The sequence below is a fragment of the Lepidothrix coronata genome, unplaced genomic scaffold (assembly GCF_001604755.1).
Source record: "Lepidothrix coronata isolate B3197 unplaced genomic scaffold, Lepidothrix_coronata-1.0 Scaffold89, whole genome shotgun sequence".
NCBI lineage: Eukaryota > Metazoa > Chordata > Aves > Passeriformes > Pipridae > Lepidothrix > Lepidothrix coronata.
In genome coordinates this window covers 2,834,459-2,850,593 of record NW_016690269.1, presented here as the reverse complement: position 1 = coordinate 2,850,593, position 16,135 = coordinate 2,834,459, and the positions used below count along the sequence as shown (strand labels likewise).

Here is a 16,135-nt window from a genome sequence, read left to right as displayed (position 1 = left end):
TCAAAGTACTTGGGGGAAGTACATGAGGTTTCCCTCATGAGGTTTTCCTCATGTACTTATGTGACATTATTACTGTTAGACACACACGAATACACACCACAGCCAAGATGTCTTACAGTTGAAATTTCAACAGAAAGATCAACGTTAATCAAAAAAACCCCCCTACAGAATATACTGCACACTACTTGAAAACAGCAATTGCACTCACTAGTATCATCAAAACTTCGTGGAATCAAAAATAATTAAGGGCATTTTAGATTACATGTCATGAGACAAAAATGAAATTGACTAGTAACCTTCAAGCGTTCAGGTGTTATCTTGGGGGAAGTTTGCAGAGATTAGTGGAGAACATTTAATAATGAATGTCAGCCTATACGCATACGAATTTAGGAGAAAAAACCTAAAATGCTTACCAACTCTGTCTGGAAGAACTTCAAGTGCTGAAACTCTTTCATCTTTGTGAAGTTCTAGTCCATACACACAGTCAAATCCATCATACTTGATGAGATAGAGAGAGGGATTTACAGGAACTTGATCAAGAACTGTGCCCTTCCATTGCGTTACAGGTCCACTCCCTTCCTTCCATCCATGCTGTATCCTGCAGCCTACAATGTTTCTTCGTGGCTGAGAAATAGGTTTGCTGGGTCCCACATTGTTTCTATGTTTTCTGTGCACAGAAACAAACATTAATATTAAACAAGTACATACAAATTCTACTTCAGAAACTAGTTGTCTGCTTTTACATCACAATATATTTTACAGCTTAGCGCACCTTTATTCAAATTAGGGCATAAAGCATAGCCCACTGTATCAGAAAAAAGAAAAATACACTAAAAAGTAGTGAAACATTTTTTATGTGCTTCAAACTGTCAGTTTCCTAACAGCAAATTCTAAAACTAGTCTGCTTAAGCCAAAAGAACTATTCTGCTCCTTGCTACACTGAATGTCCAAAGTAAAACTCACCTGATCAGGTCTCACAGCACAAGGTTACCTGGCAGTATTACTACTTTACTAGCTTGTTGTTCTCTGTAGAACAGTAAACAACTCCTGTCCCAGGAGGCAAAAGTCAGTGCAAACATTACCAGTGGCTGACTAAAATTCTTCCAAGCTGTTGTTTTTTCCCTAAAACAAACCTGTTTTCAATTGAAGGAAATTTAGCCTCCTTCATTTACAGATATTTTTGACTCAGAGTATTTTTAAAGACACATGGTAGTAACAACACTTCTGCATCACTCCTTTTAATATGGGAAATGAAAAACTGCATGTGATGGAAATGGCCACAAAAGAGATACTCCTTTATGTGGAAAATAATTAAATATATTTTTTTATCCTTCTGCTATTTTCATGGAATTGGCATGGAAATGCCCTCTGGTGAATAGCAGTTGCTGTTCTGATCAACCATGATGTAAGCTATTTGACAGTTTCAAATCACTGAAACTGTTGTAAAAGTTTTGTTTTATCCAGTTATTAAAAACACGAATTGGCAATTTTGAATCCAAATGGAAGAAACTAAGGGACATTATGACAGTATACAAAATTCTCCTGAATGTCAACTGGTTGTAAAATCAATTTTTGGGCTACTACTTGTAGCACACATCCTTTCAATGGCAGTAATCTATGCACACAACTAGCATGCCTAAAAGCAACATCCAGAAGAGTATCAGCTGCAGAAGACAACACTCTTCCTTAGATTAGAAGTAGTGATCAAAGAAAAATATCTCCAGGAACAATGAATGCTCTCTCAGAACTCTCTACATGATCCAAAAAAAGAAGGCAACAACCATACCACTGAAACCCTGGAAACGCTCTTTCGGAATAATGCACTCACTATGTGGTATTGGAATGCTTAATGCTAAAGATATAATCATAACTATAAAAAGCAAGACACACGATTCCTTCAGCAGCTTGTACCACCTCCAGGCTTTAATTCACCATGAAGATCTTAGCACGGGGTTTGTCAAATTTCACTTTTGCGATCATTTGAGCTTTTCGAAGATCAAACTTTGATAGCACAGACAACTGGAACAGGTGGGAGTTCCTGTAAAGAGAGACTCTCCCACAAATCTGGTTCTAATTTTATGCAAAAACTAAAGCACGTTTTCAAATTCCAATTCTGTTCAAGTTTACATATATATGCATTTCTAATTGTAAGTGTCAGTAATATTTTACTTCTACAAAATGAGAACAGAGAGCTGGTTCTTGGCACAGTAAAATTGAGTTTGTGTTGTATGTAATTCATTCATGTAGTTCTTATGAATCACTGCTCCATTTTAAAGGGAATAAAAACAACTAAAGATAAGAGTTAAAACTGACATTGCTTTATCTAGTTTAAGCAGTTTATGCTGCTAATCATCTCACCTTTGAAAAAGATTATAATACTATTCACTCAACTTCATAGTCAATTTTACTTTCTGCCTACAAAGCATAATCCACTTTGAGTTGGAACAATAAGGTGAAAAGTTTCACACCCATTCTAAAAAAAATTATGGAAAAAGAGAACTTAACTGAGTTCAAATGGGTAACTATGTTTAAAATGCCTCATAGAGCAAAATGCATTACAAATTTAATTACAAGTCAAGTACCCGCCAGGTGTACCTGCAGTTCAAATTTTTGTTTGAAGGCTGTATTACTGAACAGCTGCTCACTCTCTTTTGCAGCAGTTCATTCTGTAAGAAATGAGGCAGTCAAACCAGTAAACTGCTAAGGAAAGCCTACTTCTTGCATCCTGAACATGTGGTAAGAAAGCAAGCATAAGTTGTTAAATATTAATAAATAATATAGAATGTACTTCCATGTAAGACAAACAAGTAACCAACACTCTTTTCCTAGCAGTGTGTTATTTTTGTGATACATCAAGTAACACAAATATTCATAACTTTCTATGATGCTATAACCAGAAGATCCAATGCAATTTTTCCCCTTCTCTTTCATTAGCATTATCTTTAAAATTCCATGGAGATTTGCTCTTGAAGACTAGAGAACATTTAGACATGGAAAACATGGAGCCAGAGAAACAGAAATGAGCAAGTCCTGGAAATAGCTCGACACATCAGACACATCCTCATTGTAAACGGCCTTTTGATTCCCAAAAGTTTCAGATCCTCTTCTTTATCTTGCAGGCTGTAAGCTGTTAAGTAAAACCTAGTTACGTGGAAATGTTTCATTATCAGAGCCAGATACTATAGACTGCACAGGCTGAAAGAAACCTCTCCAAGTTTTAAAGCTGTGTTTATATGGTCCTCACACAAACTTTTATTTGGCAGCTGCTACCAGGGAAACCAACATTGTGCAGAACTGCACAGGACTGGCAGCAGAAAAATCAACCATTACCAGAGAGTTGTGCTTTAAAAAGGAGAATGGAAATTCCCAATAACCTATAAAGTCATCCACTTAGGGTCGATTGATGGTTTGGTTTTTTTTTCCTGATCATCTCACCTCAGAAAAACACCACAAGGAAAAAAAAAAAAAACAAACCCAGAAGGGTGAAAGAAAACCACACCCCTCAGATATGCCAAAAATGCACAACTGTGAAAAACTGAGAGGAAAACTGTAAGACATTATAAAGGCAGTACAGCAGCAGTGGTCAGGACACTTTCAAGTCTTTCACAGTGCTAAGTAGAAAAGTTATTAAAAATAGGACCCAAAACTTAATGCAGTTGTGATCTTATTACAGCCTATCATTAATAGCAGAATGCTGATGAGAGACTGTTATTAACTACTTTTCATAATATTCATACTATGAGCCACATTAGGTTAAGACAGAAGTTTTAAAGAACTTTCTGTACTCCCTCAAAAGCCATCATTTAGTTGTGAATCTCAGCTCCACATGTTGCAGAAACCAAGAACTACTTTAGCATAAAGTGAGATCAAAATCTCAAAATGTTTAAGTTCACTTGTAGTTAAATTGCAGCAGGTATAACCTGAACCTCAAAGTCTTTGAATTGCCAACTACATGAAATCTGGAGAGCCTATAAAGAAAGGACTTTCATAGTTGTACTATTTCCTGTATTCTTTCCTCATACACCAAGGGTGGAAAGGATGAGATCCTGGAGTTTACTGACTGATCTGATGCCAGTGAGGTCAGCTTCATTATTAGCAGAGATCACCACTACCCACTGACAGAGCACTTGGAAGAACTGCCCTATACCCACAGGAACCATCTCCAAAAGGCTCAACAGTTCACTACCATTTAGGAAAGAAGAGTTCAGAAGGCTCATCCACACTGCTCATTCTATCACATCCTCAGTTACTGAGTCTTGCCTTGTTCCTTCCTCTGCTGCAACCCTTCTGAAGCTGATTCAAAATCTCAATGGCCTTTGAGTGCCAGTAGGCTTCTTCCTCTTTTTCTTTAAATGAGAGCAACTAAATTAATAACTAAATCAGTGACAAAGTGTGCATTACTAACTCATGGTCTTTCGTATTGGCTCAGAGTAGTATCAGCATATAGTATTACATCATCATTCATAACCTACTGATTTGTGTTAAACTGTAAATATAAACAATTCTCTACTACTCTGCCTCATTCTCAGACAAGTCAGAGAGAAGCACACAATAAATCATCTTGGCTTCATACAAAAAACCTTTACTAAATAATAAACAATTGAACTAGGCTAAATTAACATAAAACTTAGCTGGATGCTCAAGTTAAATGCCTCAAAATTATAACACTTAGGATCAAAACTTCTCATGTCCCACAAAAGCCTTTATGCTACGAAATTTACAGCCTATTTATTTAAATAACTGTATATTAACACAACAGTAAAGACAAATCTAGCCACCCTCAAGTACGAAAGGCAACCCACCTCTGATAGTCTTCCCATCATACACTCCTTTCTCTGAGCGGTTGAAAGAGAACAAGAGAAATTAAATTTTAACCAACTCTACCTGTCCCTAGACAAATAAATGTTTCTCTTTGCCTTCTATGAAGATAGACAAGAATGGATAATGATGAGCTGGTGGAAGGGATTAGAGTAGTTTTACATCAGGTGGTGTTTCTGGGAAACAGTTAACACCGTTTAGCAGTGATTAACTACGTTAATCATAGAAAATACACCTGCTGAACAAATTGCTTTTGATTGATATACCACTACATGACTTTATACTTAAAATGCAGCTAGTAACATTTTAGTAAGTTTCACACTTACCCAACTTAGATTTCTTCCACCAGATATACAGCCAGATATGACATCTAAGACCAATCATACCCAGAAGATTACCTCTATTTTCACACAGCTACTCACCAATGTTCAGCTGCTACTATTTAAAAATGTTGTAGATGGAAAAATACATGCCATGAAAGTGTAGCACAAGCAGGTATCCTTCCTTCTCACACAGATAGCAGCCTCCTTACAGAAGTATTTCAGTATATTCTTTATTTAGAAAAAAAAAAAGAAAAATCTTTTCCAAAACTACAGTTATAGTGCATACTTGATTAGATTTGTCTAAGACTACACTGAGAGTGGGTTATCAATAAGCATGATTTGCAGTTTCTATTGACCTGGTGACAATGCACGAACTCTGTGCCAGAGAAAAGACATCCTACAGTACACATGGATGATTTGGGGCTTGCATATCCTTCTCTATGGATTCCAGAAAGAATTGCAAAATTGTATTAAAGACAAATACCACATTAACAGTCAAAACAATGTTTTAAGTCTTTATCTGTGGGGCTTTCTTTCCTACCACCCTCCTGAAAGAATTAAAAGTCTGACTCTACACACATATATAGACTGAATATTATTCCACATGATTTTCAAGAACAAAGTGAGTGGAACAATACAGATATATTTCTAGAACATACTTGCAGTTACTGAGAGCTATACTTTAGCAAAAATATTAACAACTTACTTGTGGGAAGTCCTCTTCTTCATCATGCTGGCAGACACTCCTGCATGACCTACATACAAAAGATGCTGGAATTACTGAAAAATAATTTTAAAACTTACATAAAAGTCTTTGTTTTGCATGTCAAAATGTAAAGAATACAAACACTTCATGTTATGATTGCTCAGTGACCTACTACCATGGGAGAAAGCTCTGCAGAGACAAACATGGGCAACATGTTCATGAAGCTGTGGTGGGTTGACCCTGGCTGGATGGCAGGTGCCCACCAAAGCTGCACTATCCCTCCTCTCCTGAGCTGGACAGGGGAGAGAAAATACAACTAAAGGTTCCTGCATCCACCTACCTGCTCCAGCATGGGCTCCTCCACGGGCTGCAGGGGCACAGCAGGGGAACCTGAGCTGCCCCACCCTGCTCTGCACCACGGGCTGCAGTGGAACCTCAGCTCTGGCTCCTGGAGCACCTCCTACCCCTCCTTCCGCATTGACCTTGGTGCCTACATTGTTGTTCCCATATTCTCACTCCACTCTTCTCTGGCTGGAATTCTTTCTGTGCCACAATCTTCTGTGTCAAACATGTTATCCCAGAGGTGTTACTGTTGCTCCTGACTGGCTCGGCCTTGGCCAGAGGCAGGAAGTCTGTCCTGGAGCCAGCTGGCGTTGGCTCCGCAGGAAAGGGGAAGCTTCTGGCAGCTTATAAAAGAAGCTACTCCTGTAGCCTCCCACTACCAAAATCCAGCCACAGAAACCCACTACAGCTGCCAATTACTGCAGTAAGGATTCTACTTGCAACTTTTGACTGTTACAAGACCAAATAATTAAACTGCGTGTTGGTAAGACCTTAGTTGGAAAACAAAAAAAGTATCGCAGAAAGTTTGATTAGAAACCCACAAAACTTTTGGACTTTACTACGACCTCTAGAAAAAGCTTTCTCCCTCTTCTGTATATGAGGTGGCTGCGTTCTACTAATACACAATATAATAAAACATGTTTTGATAAAAATATGGTGATGTTTTATTTAAAAAAACTGTTAGAAAAAGAGAACTGTTCTTATGAAACAGAGACACTGCAACACCAGAATGCGAGCACAGGCATGTTATGTTTTACATTACTGGCTAATGAGAGAAAAGTAAGATATTGGCTAAACTAGCTCAAGTAATTAAAAACACCACAAAATAATAGAATGGTTCAGCATAAGAACTTGCTTTCTGTCCTCTGCTCAAGGACTCTTGACACCTGTGCATAAGCAGGGAGGTAAAAAGCATTTCTCTTCCAAAGTGAAGAACAGGAACACTAGACCCACACAGAAAGAAGATTTTACTGCAGCATCTGCAATAAATACACAGTAGAAGCTATGCAGACCCCTGGGAAGGGGAATTTGCCTTGTTTGCTCACTTCTTCCCTTGGGAACCTCATATTTTTGATACGATTCAACTTTTTCATTGATGTAGTGAGCACTAAACCAAAGGCAACAAAGACAACTAAGCACTACTCATCATCTCAAGTCAGGCTACCTTAAGATAGCTTCCAGTTTAATACATGAAGCTGTGGCATTTTGATGTTTAATATAAATATCAAGAGCAAATATTTGAAGATGCAATGTGAAACTCACCCTCGTACCGACCAAATGCCTATTTGCTACAACTCAACCTCCTATTCTGCACTGTCTGAATTCAGCAAAGTCTCGAGGAGATGTGTAAACTCCTTTTAAAGACATCTCAGGTTATACCACTGAATTGCTTGGCTAGAAAGTTGGAAAAATTGGAAGAAGAGCTTCTGTCCTCTACAGCAGCTCCAGATAAGGGGATGGAACAGCACAGAATCCTTATGTTTAGCATATTCTAATAAGAAGACCAAAAGCAGAATTATCTGCCTGCAGAATCTTTCTTGGTCCAGAAGAATTCCTTTAACATTAGTTTTTCTATTATTACTAGAAATCTGCAAAAAATCTATGAGCTACTTGTTGGGCCAAAGTTCAATGACATCCACATTTGGAGCTGTACATAACCTTCGAGAAGGGAGGAGGAAGATGCCTGCATGAACACTGCTAGAACTACACAGGACACTGCATGAAATTTCTTATTTTAGACAGCAATTACAATGGTCTCTACAACGAAATTACCCTGAACATAAAACCACAAACAAATTAATAGTCAAGAAAAACCAAAGTAAATGGATCAGTTTGAGTCTTCTTTGTAGTAAGCAGGGAAGACTCAAACTTTGATGCATCTGACAAAAGATTTATGCTTCAGTCACTTATATGCAGATAACATCAAGCTGAGTGGTGTAGCTGACTCACTTGAAGGACGAGATGCCATCCAGAGGGACCTGGACAACCTTGAGCAGTGGGCCCATGGGAACCTCATGAAGTTCAACAAAGGCAAGTGCAAGGTGCCGTATCTGCATAGGGGTAACCCTGGTATCAATACAGACTGGGGGATAAAGGGATTGAAAGCAGCCCTGCCGAGAAGGACTCGGGGGTGCTGGTGGGTGAGAGGCTGGACATGACCCAGCAATGTGCACTCACAGCCCAGAAAGCCAGTTGTGTCCTGGGCTGCATCCAAAGCAGCATGACCAGTGGGGTGAGGGAGGGGATTCTGCCCCTCTGATTTGCTCTTGTTAGACCCCACCTGGAACACTGCATCCAGCTCTGGGGTGTTCAGAACAGGCACAGACTTGTTGGAGTGAGTCCAGAGGAGGGCCACAAAGACAAATGGAGGGCTGGAGCACATCTCATGAAAGGAGAGGCTGAGAGAGCCAGGATTGTTCAGCCTGAAGAAGAGAAGGTTTTATTAAAGGAAACTCTATTACAGCCTAGAGTACGTGAAGGGGGGCTATAAGAAAAACGGGGATAGACTTTCCAGCAGGACCTGTTGTGACAGTTTTAAACTGCAAAAGGGTCGACTTAGATTAGATACAAGAAAGAAGTTTTTTTACAATGAGTGTGGTAAACCACTGGCACAGGTTACCCAGAGGAGCTGGATGTGTTCAAGTGTTCAAGTCCAGGTCGGATGGGCCTCTGAGTAACCTGATCTGGCTGAAGATGACCCTGCTAACTGCAGGAGAGTTAGGCTAGGTTACCTTCAAAATGTCCATTCAATCTCAAACTATTCTATTATTTTACAATGTAAGAGCAGAGAAACATATTTTTTGTAACAGAAAGTGAATATAAACTCCATTAAGAATTAAGCATTTAATTGTCATGTGGTCTGCGTGGATTTTGAGGCCCAAAACATTTCCCTCTGGGGAATCAACTGCACCTCCCCTGTTGTAATCTGCAAACTTGCTGAGGGTGCATGTGAGGAACCTCGGCTGGACTGAGGGCCTGACATGGAATGAGTACGTGCTTGAGAATGAAGGCATTAACCCTGACAACATATTGATGTACCCTGGAACAACGGAAAAGTACCAGGAGGAAAGTTGCCTTTGAGAAACAAGAACTTGTTGTGGATAAAGGGACTGAGTAAGACATAAACATACAAGATAAAGGAACAGATGTGCTGAGAAAGAGTGGGAAAGTAAGACTGAAAGAGTTACCCTATCAGCTGTAAGATTATGTTGCTGTGTTTGAAATTAACCTATAAGTAGAGAACACATATGCCTAAGAAATGTATAAAAGGAGCTGTAAAAGTGCAAAGTCATTCCTATTTCTATTCCTATTCTCTTCAATAAAATCTTTCCAGTGAACTTTCAGTGTTGTGTCCGTTCCAATAGCGACAGGTGCACTCAATCCCACTGTCTATGTCATTCATGAAGATGCTAAATAGTACTGGGCCCAGGACAGACCCTTGATGGACACTACTCATTACTGGTTTCCAGTTAGATATTGGGCTGTTGACTGTAACTGTTTACATGCAGCCATCCAGTGAATATATCAAATCCCTACCTCTCTAAACACCACATAAAACAATGCTTTGAGGTCAAAAGTACCTTTTAAAGATCACCTCACTCCCCCCCTTCCATGGACAGGGACACTAGACCAGGATGCTCAAAGCCCTATCCAGCCTGACCTTCAACACTTCCAGGGATGGGGCATCCACAACTTCTCTGGACAACTTGTTCCAGTGCCTCATCACCTGTACAGTAAAGAATTTCTTCCCAATACTTAATCTAAACCCATCCTCTTTCAGTTTAAAGCCATTCCCACTTGTCCTGTCACTACGTGCTCTTGTAAATAGTCCCTCTCCAGCTCTCTTTTAGGTCCCCTTCAGGTACTGGAAGGGCACAATTGGGTCAACCCAAAGCCTTCTCTTCTCCAGGCTGAACAACCACAGCTCCTGCAGCCTGCCCTTGTAGGGGGTACCCCAGCCCTGGGATCATCTTTGTGGTCCTCCTTTGGACTTGTTCCAAAGATCCACATCATTCTTACGTTGGGGGCCCGAGAGCTGATGCAGTACTCCATGTGGAGTCTCACTGGAATGGACTGGAGAGGCAATACCACTCCCCTCACCCTGCTGGTCATGCTGTTTTTCATGCATCCCAAAATGTGTTTGGCCTTCTGGGCAGCAAGTGTACATTGCCAGGTCACGTTGAGCTTCTCATTCACCAACACCCTTAAGTGTTCCATTCGCTGTCCAGCCCGTATTTGAGCGCAGGACTGCCCTGACCCAGGTACCTTCCACTTGGCCTTGTTGAACATCACAAGGTTTGCACAGGCCCACTTGTCAAGGCTTTTGTCAAGGTCCCCCTGGATGGCATTCCTTCCTTCCTTCCAGCGTGTCGACTGCACCACACACCTTGGTCTTGTTGTCAAACTTGTTGAGAGTGCACCCCATCCCACTGTCCCTGTCACTAAGATGTTAAACAGCACTGGTCGTAATGGGATCACTGAGGAATGCCACCCATCACTGGTCTCCACCTGGAAACTGAGCCAGCTGACTGCAACTCTGAGTGTGACCATCAATTATTTCAAGGAAATATTTTAATATTTTTACATCAGGCAGAGTTTGCCTTTCATGAAGCTGTGTTGGCTGTCACCAAGCATATCCTTATTTACCACGTGCCTTAGCATAGTTTTCAGGAATATCTAAGTCCACGATCTTGCCAGGCACAGAGGAGAGACTGACTGGCCTGTAATTCCCTGCATCTTCCCTTTTTCCCTTTCTAAAAATGGGGATTATGTTTCCCCTTTTCCCAATCAGCAGGAACCTTACTGGACTGCCATGACTTCTCAAATCTGATGGACAGTGTCACTTTCTCTGCTAATTCCACCGGGTCCCATAGACTTGTGTGCCTTCAGGTTTCTTAGACGGTCTTGAATGTGCTCTTCTCTTACAGTGGGCAGTTCTTCATTCTTCCAGTCCCTGCCTTTGCCTTCCGTGACTTAGAAGATGTGGCTGGAGCACTTGCTGGTAAAGACTTGAGATAAAGTCACTGAATACCTCTATCACAGGCAACCAGGTCTCCTGTTTCCCTCCAGAGAGAGCCCACATTTTCCCTGGTCTCCTTGCTCATCCACGCAGGCCTCCTGGGGTTTTTGCCTGACTTCATCCCTGTCAGGATGCATTGCTCCTGAGCTTGGGAAGAGCTGGTCCCTGAAAATTAACCACCTTTCTTGTGCCCCTCCTCCCTCCAGGGTTTTAGCCCATGATAACTCTACCAAGCAGATTCCTGAAGAGACCCAAGTCTGATATCCTGAACCCAGAGCAGTGAGCTTCCTGTGCACCTTCCTGGCTGAAAGCACCCTTTCACGATCACTGAAGCCCAAGTTGCCCATGAGCCTCACATTCCCCATCAGCTCCTCCTTCTTGGTGAGAACCAGGTCCTGCACAGCACCAGTCCTCACTGGCTCCTTTATCAGTTGGAGGATCAGATGGTCATCAGTGCATTCCAAGAATCTTCTGGACTGCTTATGCCATGCTGTAATGTCCCTCCAACAGACACTGGGGTGACTGAAGTACCCCATGAGGGCCAGGGCTTGTGCACATGAGGCAGCCTCTATCTGTCTGACATTTTCCTGAAAAACCTAATGCCAGTTCTCTGAAGTTGGGCACAGTGCCGCATTAATGCTCAGAAGTCAACAAGACTGAGCTTAAGGACCAGGTCCCAAGCCTGTTCTCCCTTCTGTTCTCTTAGAGATACAACTCTACTCCCACAGGCATTCTGACAGGGTCAAAAGGACTCAGCAGTTGAAGGAATGAAAACTCACAGAAAACAAGTGTCCAAGACTTTGTCTTGGGTCTCTCCTTTGAAGCTACTGTAGTTACCTCTGGAATCAGTAAATGTTTCAAATGAGTGACAGCAAATTGTAAGCCAGTCACAGGTAAAATATAGGTTTGAAAGTTCCCAAAGGGTTAGAGAGAAATCTTCCAGTATCAGTTGCTCCAATTCCCAATGGATGAGTACATGAGAGCACCAGAACAGACTATGGCTTGGGTATTTTAAAAGTTAAATGACCTTTGTCAATTAGATATGGCAGTTGGTTGGTTTCTTGACAATTTTATAAAAGCTTCACTTTACAATGGTTGGTGACAACAAATATGCTGCATCGTGTTTCCCTACAGGGGACTGACATGACCCTACAGGTCACTGATCTGTAGGGTGCATTTTGATGCAACACAAAATGAAGGTCGTGTCTGTACTGCTAAATTAAATTTTTGTATGTCTTTTCAATTTATCAGCTTCTAGAACCAAAGTCATTGTTCTTGAAAAACAAGAATAATAACATCTGCATAAAATCATTAACATATTTTAAAGGTCAGTAAAGTAAGATCACTGTTATCCGTTAAAACCAATAAAAACTACCCAGAAAAAATACCTCACCTGCATCAGCTCTGGACCGCTGACCTGGTGATTTTCCAAATGGGGTCTTCATTCATCTGTGTTTAAGTGAGCAGCAAAGCTGCTGGACTAGGGTGAAAATCCAGTTCTTCCCAACTCCCAGGATATCTTCTCACTCTTAGAATTAGACTACTTATTAATCCACCATTCAATCACGAATTTATACTTCTTCAAATGCAGAAGGATGCACTTTCAATTACAGTACTCTGAAAAACAAAACAGGTGAAGTATTTTAGAAGCTTAATTTGAAAAAAAAATATTCTTTTAACCAAGTCTCACTTTAATGCTTGTTTTAACACTCAACAGGATGTTCCACTGCAATGACTGCTCAAGCCACCAGTTTGTCAAGTAAGTTGATTGTTCATAGATCTGATGAAGTTTTTGGCAACTCTCTACAACCAAACTCATCAAATTTCTGGAGTGTTTATTTAGTCATCACATTCCTCTAGATAAGGGAGGTGAGGACAACTTTTTAAAAGTCCCTTCCAGGATTTATTGCCAGAAATTTGTCAGCACCTGAAAAAAATTTTTTTTCAAATAATTACAGTTTAACTTATTTAAGAGTAACATTTCTGGAAATTTATGCAAAATAATTCACTACTTCAGTGTTGCCCACAACTAAGGCAAGTGAGATCAGATCATTTCCTTAAGAGATATCACTGTTGCAATCATGTTCTCTCTTATCTGTGAATCAGTACAGGTCTTCCATCTTCTATTTCAGTTTTGGAAGCTGTTGTCAATTTTCATACAAGGGTTAAAACCAGAAGAATTCCCCTAACTAGTGATCCAATTGAGGGAAAAAGTGTACCTTAAGCTTGTGCCTTACTGCATAAGGGAACACAGCAGGGACATGCCTTGAGGTATGGTAAAGCTGTTAAGCAGAAAAATGCATTTACATCTAACACCTGACAATTCCTTCAAGAATCGCACCCGTTAACTTCTAGGAACAATAAAGCAACACAGAGAAATACCTCTAGGAAGAAACAGCAATAGGGAGACAAACTCTCAGCAAACTGCAGTTTTTAGAAAGAGCTAACTAAAGATATTCACAGCAGCAATTCATAAGAACCGGTGAAATTAAAAAATTATTTACAGGAACTTGCTACTCTCTCCAGATTTCATCTCTTCCTGAAATCTACCAGTGTGTACACAACGATGCTGAAGGATAGCAGGGCAATAATACCCAACTTCTTAAAAGCACTTGAAGATGTAATAGGAAGCAATTAGCCTGCTTAACTACTTTCCTGGAAACAGCATAGGGATTGGTTTTGCTACTAAACTCAAAAATATTTTCCTATGGATTAAAACATTTCAGTACAGAAACATCACAGGTTATGAAAAGCCAAACCTGAATTCAGAGCACTGCCATGATACACTACCATATTCAGTCTCACAGGTAAACAAACACAAAAGAGATCCACTTTTTTCCTCCAGAAGAACTGGTAGTTGAGAAACAACTGCAATCTTGTATTATATATTGTATTATATATTGTATTATATATTTTGCTCTAAAAACACCCCACAAAACCAAAAAGCACCCCCCCCAAACATAAACCAAATCATCACCATCTCCACAAATACGCAAAACATGAAAATTCTTCAGATTTAGGAAATAACATACCCTTTTACTCTATTATTCAAGGAAGCTGTAAATATTTTTAACACCTGTATTATATAATTCCCCCTCACATTATTTCCAATTCATGGCAAAAATATAAAGTATTTTGACTGCACTGATTAGATAGCTATGTTTAGAAAGATAACTGTAACACCTCAAAGGATAAGGTCTTCTATCAGTTAAGTTGTTTTTTTTAATGGAATGCCCCCAATCATTACTATGCCACAAGTTTGACATCATACCTCTAAACCGGAAAATTTATTCCTAATCCTTTAAAAGTCACAATTCATATGCTAGCACTTAATACTAAGTGCTTCACTTTGCTCTCTGAACCTATGGATGAACATACGGCTACTGAAGTCAAAATGTAATTCGGCCATTCAAGCTGATTTTCTAGAAACTAAGCTACCAACTAATTCAAAACCTTACTGAAGATGAAACTTAAGCTTAACACTAGCATTCTGAATTAAATTTACATTGCAATTGCACATTGACTGTTCTGAAGATATTATTAAGAAGGCATAAAACCTGATTTTCTGAAAACAAAATTTACTTCGTTTAAGGACAGACACCCATTTCCTCAACACCCAACAGCACAGGTCACCATGGGAGCAGCTGCAGCTTTCACTTAAAAGACAAATTGTTTTGACTTGTGAGCTGCTACTCACCAGCCCAGGTGTGTTGCTCGTTTTTTTACAAACTTTTCTACATCACAGCATACTTTAAAAAAAAACCCATTTGGAAATTAGATGACTACTTTGTCTGATAGTGCTCTAATTATTGTGGAGTATTTCAGAGAATATCAAGTGTTAGCCCTGCAAATTGTCAACCATACAAGTTTTAATGAAAATAGTACAATCATACTATCAGACTAGGCAGGAAGACAGGATATTAAGAGAGAAAAAAATGTAGCCACATAAAAAAATATTTTTTGCAGCATAAAGGGAAATGAAGGAAAATCCAACATGCACAGGCTGCAGTTTTCACTGTGAACCTCTACAGACTTAGTTGTTTGGAAACATTAAAATGTTTACGTGAGCTTTTAACTCCATGAAAATAGTGTAACCACCTAAAATAATTCCCTAGCTAAACTTTTAGTTATCATTCATGCCTGTATTTCCACAAGATTGCATGCATTTCACCGCAACACACAGTACGATGCTGTTTACCCCGCTCTCATGAAAGTTTCATGACCGCACTATCCACTGAAGAGGGATGTTAGTAGTACAAAAGCAGTGATAATTAGTGCTACTGACGCCAAACTCACTAATTTAAGTGCCTCACTCCTAACAGTACACCTAAATTCTACCATCCTGAACACAGAGGGAAACAATTTGCTGAGGAAATGCTTTCCAGGTAAAAACCTGGAAGGAGAGGGATGGTAATAGCACCTGTCGCTTGTATTCAGATTATACAGCCTCTGACAAAAGTGGCAGGCTCACATCTTCTCAGGTCTGTTCCTGCTGCCAGAGCAGTGGAAGCTCTCAGCAGGGAGCTGCACACAGGAGGAATGTTTTAGATAGCCAAGTAAAAACGCTGGAGCCCACCAGGTGGTGCCAGAAGGCACCGTAGTACAGTAACAACTATGACAGGAATTATTTTGAAGAATTATCCCAAAGGTTCAGAATTAAGACAGGTAGCTTTACAAAGGACACTACTCTTTTAGAAGTCTTCTGTCTCAGGCAACAGTTTGAGCAAGTTTTACTTAAACTGTATTTTAACATATGTCCTTACCATTGCTCTACTATAGAGTTAGAAACAGTGATCCAGGTGAAAGGTGGATTAATTAATTATTTTTTTAGTTTATCTTCATTAACTTCAAGCATTAGTACAGTTTTACAAGATCACATGTAAGTGGTAACTCACAAATACTGAATTTTAAAGTTCTTACACACAC

At 39.9% G+C, this 16,135-nt stretch overlaps 1 protein-coding gene across 4 annotated transcripts in view; it reads right to left on the bottom strand.

Moving 5' to 3' along the window:
• SPIN1 (spindlin 1) overlaps positions 1 to 16,135 on the bottom strand; it is a 46,225-nt gene that overhangs the window by 6,453 nt on the left and 23,637 nt on the right. For all 4 annotated transcript variants that reach the window (XM_017821175.1, XM_017821173.1, XM_017821174.1 and 1 more), the window contains 3 exons: positions 12,603 to 12,826; positions 5,848 to 5,896; positions 414 to 667 (listed from right to left, as the gene is read on the bottom strand). In XM_017821175.1, coding sequence (XP_017676664.1) covers positions 414 to 667; positions 5,848 to 5,896; positions 12,603 to 12,654 — 355 coding nt within the window. In that variant the 5' untranslated portion in view covers positions 12,655 to 12,826. The remainder of the gene's footprint in view (positions 1 to 413; positions 668 to 5,847; positions 5,897 to 12,602; positions 12,827 to 16,135) is intronic.